General features: G+C 42.3%; 1 protein-coding gene across 1 annotated transcript in view; it reads right to left on the minus strand.

The window, feature by feature from the left end:
• Nucleotides 1-4,445: 4,445 nt before the first annotated feature.
• The window catches only part of LOC111871342, a 5,014-nt gene continuing 4,304 nt past the window's right edge, over nucleotides 4,446-5,155 (minus strand). The window contains exon 2 of the mRNA XM_023864373.1: nucleotides 4,446-5,124. Coding sequence (XP_023720141.1) covers nucleotides 4,446-5,124 — 679 coding nt within the window. The remainder of the gene's footprint in view (nucleotides 5,125-5,155) is intronic.

Genomic DNA, 5,155 nt, shown 5'->3' on the forward strand with positions numbered 1-5,155 from the left:
GGCATCAGGCTTTCCATTACAGCGGCACTGTCCGCATGGTGCCGGACAGCGTGGCAAGATCGCTTCCCGCAGCTCTATTGTTGCGTGACGTCACCGTAGACGTACACGTGAAGTGTTCGTGTGTTGCGTGTGCAATCATTGTTACGCTGATAAGTTGCTTAGTTTGCAGTAAGCTAGTAACGGCGCTCTACACCCAACAATACTATTCATGTACAATATAACGTTCTCACAGCACTGTTAATGAAGAGTTTTATCCTCTGACATACACGAATCGGAGGAAAATATCACTGTCTTCAGGGTAAAAGATACGCTAAGTAATAAACCAGCATGAAGCAGGTGGGAAGATAATTCTGCGTTCTTCCTTGGCTTATCCTTCGACCTTGAATATGAAGGCAGCATGTGCCTCCGAAACGTCTGTTTACTTTTAACGAAATGCTTTTGACAATATTTCTGATCAACGAGCCGTCATCAGTCTTAGGTCACAAGGGTATTGGTGGTGACGGTAGTGACGGTTTTCCCACTGAAATGAAGAGAAAGGCTGTCTCTTAGTCCGTAGCCTTAGTACCCATTTAGTTGAGACTTAAGTGTCGCTGAGTCCCAAAGAACAGTATTCTTCATGGTCATCTGCACGGCAACAGTGTAACTCACATGCTCACGTGTAGGGGGGTACGCGTGACGAATATAACGGGTTCTAGATCGGATGATTGGATTTATTGGCACTTACTTTACCATCTCTCTCAATTAAAAATATTTCAGCGCTATCGCTGTTTTACACAATTTGCAGTTCACCGTTACACACGCCCTAGGATTGTCAGTCTTTACTAGTCGTCTCCTGATAACGGAATAAAAGCAGTCTCACTGCAACTAAATATTCTAATCACACACTAAGTCTTCACAGGCAAACTTCTATTTCTTCTTCGACTACGAACTTCCCGTGGATCCTACCGATAGGTGAACTGATGAGTGCCTAAATATTATTATTTTACTCCAATTGGGTACTGACCTGGTGATAGTAGCTCTTACACTGATACAGACAAGGAAAGACTATAACATAAAAGGAACAATACAGAATAAAGTACATACAACAGCCAGTACATATGTGCACAGTGCAAATCCAAACATAAAAAGTTATAAATGGCACTTGCTTGTGTTCGTTTCACTGCACTCGAACAAGGGCACTTCACATTACTTCACTTGATTCACTGAACTCCGCCTATTCCCTATTTTATTTATATCCGTCTGCAACTTGCCAGTGTCACTACTATCCAATATTATCCTGTATGTTTGAGTGAATGTCCCTCCAAGTATCGTTAACATAAACCAGGTATAGTAGCGGCCCTAAAACGCTCCCTTGCGGCTTCCACTGTCTTTACTGAAAACATATAAACTACAAGAGATCCTTTTTACATAGGTTCCACACGGACCACACAGAAAACACACCCACTGTATAATTGTGTGAAGACATCGAGCATGCGCAAGCAGCACGGAAAAGAAGACCAACACTGTTATTGTACTGTTGTGAGACGTAACGCCTAAGTGGAAGTGTGTTTACCGAGCCGTTGCCCAGAAACGGCTTTGTATAACCCCGGTGTTCTATTGTTGCGCGCGTGTTTCTGTGCTCAACCGTTCTTGCCCGGAGCAAATACGCCACAGTATGTTACGAAATATCTGCCATGCGCATGATCTCACAGTATGTGCAATTTGCCAATTACAATCTACCTTGCACACAAAACGTGACATCCATAACAACGATGTCTTCAGCCGTAAACATACAGTTTTTGCAAGGCAAAGTTCGTGTAGGCCCTCACCGTATCACATTCGCGGCGACTGAAATCGTGTGGAAAGCAGAATCGAGTGTGTTATGATTTGATTATCAGTTCTTATTAGGTCACCACAATACACACCCGAAACAAAACTTCGCAAATAGGTAGGAATAGCAGGGAACACCAGTAAATAAGGCTCCTGTCTAAGTTACCTCTCATATACGCATTCGATTGCCTTTTATGAATGTAATTCACTGACGTCATCAGCATTTAAAACTTCATGACATCACATGACACGACATTTTAATTACCTTAGTTTTATCAGTCGCAAATAAAAATATCCATCATATAATGAAATAATTAATAAATTTTATCTAAGTTTCAAAGCTTCAAATATCAGGCAACCTCTTATACGATTACAAGTAAGTCACAAACGATTAGCACCAAAATATTAAACCATTACCATCCAAAGCAGAAATGTAAATTGACGGAAATCCTTTATTCTGAGAAACAGCGTGTTTTGATACCTCAACCTGTTATGAGTCAGTCAGTTATGTCAGTCATTAGAGATAAGTCATAACTGAACTAGTTGTCAGGTTTGGAGTTTTCTGCTCAAATTCATTCTGTAATGGATCATTAATTAATTAATTAGTAATAATAACACTAAATATTATCATTCATATGTTACTGTGTAAATTCACTCTTTACTTCACCTTGTATTATGATGAGAGAATTTCAGCACAATAAATTGCATTCAACGTAGAGCATGCGTTAATATTCATCAATACTATTCCCTTCCCTGAATCAGTGCAAACAGCTGCACAAACTCTAAGCCTGCGTTCGTGCTTCATATGAGGGTGGTCCTTATTTCGCAACTCGGCATGAACAATTGATTTAATCCCTGGACGTTGTCGTGGTTTCTCTTAGTCCCTTAAAACTATTTTTAGGTATACAAAGAATCAATACACATTTAACAAAATAAATGTCTTGATCATCAACTTTGCTCGCAGAGAAGACATAAAAGTTAAAAAAGGTAAAGCTATCCCTGTAACAGGTAGTGGATGCCCATAAGTTTCTGAGACGTCGAGGCTCCCACATTTTCTAGACAACTAGCTCACAGATTGGGGTAAAGAGGTTAGATTTAAGCGCCGGCCGCTCTTCACACCTAGGAAGATTCCTGATACTCATTTCTGTTAGACTGAGTCGACACCAGCGCCATAGTACGGCTGGAAGGATAAGGTCAACTAAAAAGTCCACTGACCACATCAGAATTCGAATCCGCGACATTCCGGCTTGTAGCATAGTGCCTCAAACAACTACGCTACTACGTTCCCTGCACACAGCATATACTGAAACATGAGCAAGTTGAAGCCATACACTTGTACAGCTATGTGTCATAGAACTTGGATGCGCGATGGGCGACAGAGGAATGCGGGTTCCCAGCAAGGGCTCTGTGAGTTCACAGTAAATCTTATGCAGTGCCTCATACATACTGTGCATATAGACCTAGATCGTCTATACCTACACGTTTTTGGAGACATCGAATTAAGCCCCGCTCCTGTCGTTACCAAGTCACAAATGTTCTTATCACAGACTGTGGTCCCGAAATACGTAATGCTCATACATGAATCGTAAAAACACACATAGAACAGGGAAATTTCATTAAGGTCCTTCTTCCCTTAAAAATGACACCAGACGAAAGTGAAAGTGCGTTACAGGACGGCATTAACACCACTGTCACGCGAAACTATCATATAACGAATAACTTCCACAAATTAAGTCATGCGAGGAACCGATCAAACATACAGTGACGCCAAGGTTAAACAGCCTGTACTCATTATTACAGCCTTTAGTATGATTTCTTGTGTGGCAAAACAAGTAGTCTAGTCCGAACCGCTACAACGTAGAGAGCAGCACGTACACAGCATTCATAAGGACAACCTAATATACATCACATACGGAATATTGAGCATAGCTCCGCAAGACGTTACGAGTACCAAGATTATGACTACACGACCTATCCCATGTGAGAATGTTCCGATACGAGGAGCCCCACGCTAGAGTCGCTTCTACCGGCATAAAAACCGGGTCAACACGTAGCGGTCGCAGAGTTTTACCACAAAACACAATTTTACCTTTCATGTCCTAATCTTTAATTTCTAATTTTAATCTTTATACATTTATTTTAAATTTCATTATCTAAGCATTTAAGTTTTAAATTTTGACCAACAGGCCCAATTTATGAATTCATGCATTTAAATAATTCAAGACACAACAAGTATCCTTATTTAAAGAATTAGATGAAAATTAATTGCAATTCAACAACTGAAGCTGCAGCATTGTACGCCTGATGATGACCCGGTATAAGGCTCGAAACTTGTTGCGTCTGTAAAAACAAAATAAAAACAAATGTTGATGCAGTAGTGTGTTCTTTATCTTTATATACAGAATTGGTGTGTAGGCTGCATACCTTATTTATAACACAACAGGATGCACACTATTAAGATTGAGGCGAAACATAAGCTGACTGTCACCGTTGTGGGAGCAAGTAAAACAGTACTATTCACACAGTAGCCATATTTATTCTCTCTCTCTCTCTCTACATAGAGGTTGCAAGTTAGGAGAGGAACGTATTACATAGAGGAAGCAATGTGATGGTGGTGCAGTTGTACTTAAGAGACGTCAGTCCTCCACATCCTCCCCACCCTGGTCGATCTCCAGTGGGATGACCAGCTGCACAGGTCTGCTGACGTTGGTACCGTTGGCGGTCCGGAGGATACCTGTCCGCACCTTTCCGTCCCGGCCAGGTCGCGTTTCGTGGATTCGAGCCTTCTGCCACATGTGCCGTGGTCGTAGATCGTCCTGAAGTAAAACGATATCTCCTACACGATATTCCTTAGATCTTTCTTTAGGGCGCCGTACCTGGTGATAACTTCGCAGTTCGAGGAGATACTCCTTCTGCCACCGCTTTAGGAAGTCTTCCTGCATTTTCTCCCTAAGTCTGGCTTCTTTTCTGAGGTTGTCTCGGGTGGTGGGCTCCGGACCGGTGGGCAATGCCGTCAAGCGTTCACCATTTAGAAAGTGACTTGGCGTCAGCACATCAGAGTCGTCTTGAACGATTGGTCTAGAGTTTATGGCGGCTTCTACTTCCACTAACAGTGTTCCAAGGGCTTCTTGATTGATTTGGCTTTTACCCAACACCTTTCTTAGGCAACGTTTTACTGTTCCAACCATTCGTTCCCACCAGCCTCCCCACCAAGCCGCCCGTGATGCGATGAATTTCCATGAGATACCGTTGCGGGCGAAGTGCTGGCTTGTTCGTTGGTCGGCAAAAACCTGACTAAGCTCTGCTAACTCCTTGCTAGCAGCGTGGAAAGTCCTCGCGTTGTCAG

This window comes from Cryptotermes secundus, unplaced genomic scaffold, assembly GCF_002891405.2.
Source record: "Cryptotermes secundus unplaced genomic scaffold, Csec_1.0 scaffold3240, whole genome shotgun sequence".
Taxonomy (NCBI): domain Eukaryota; kingdom Metazoa; phylum Arthropoda; class Insecta; order Blattodea; family Kalotermitidae; genus Cryptotermes; species Cryptotermes secundus.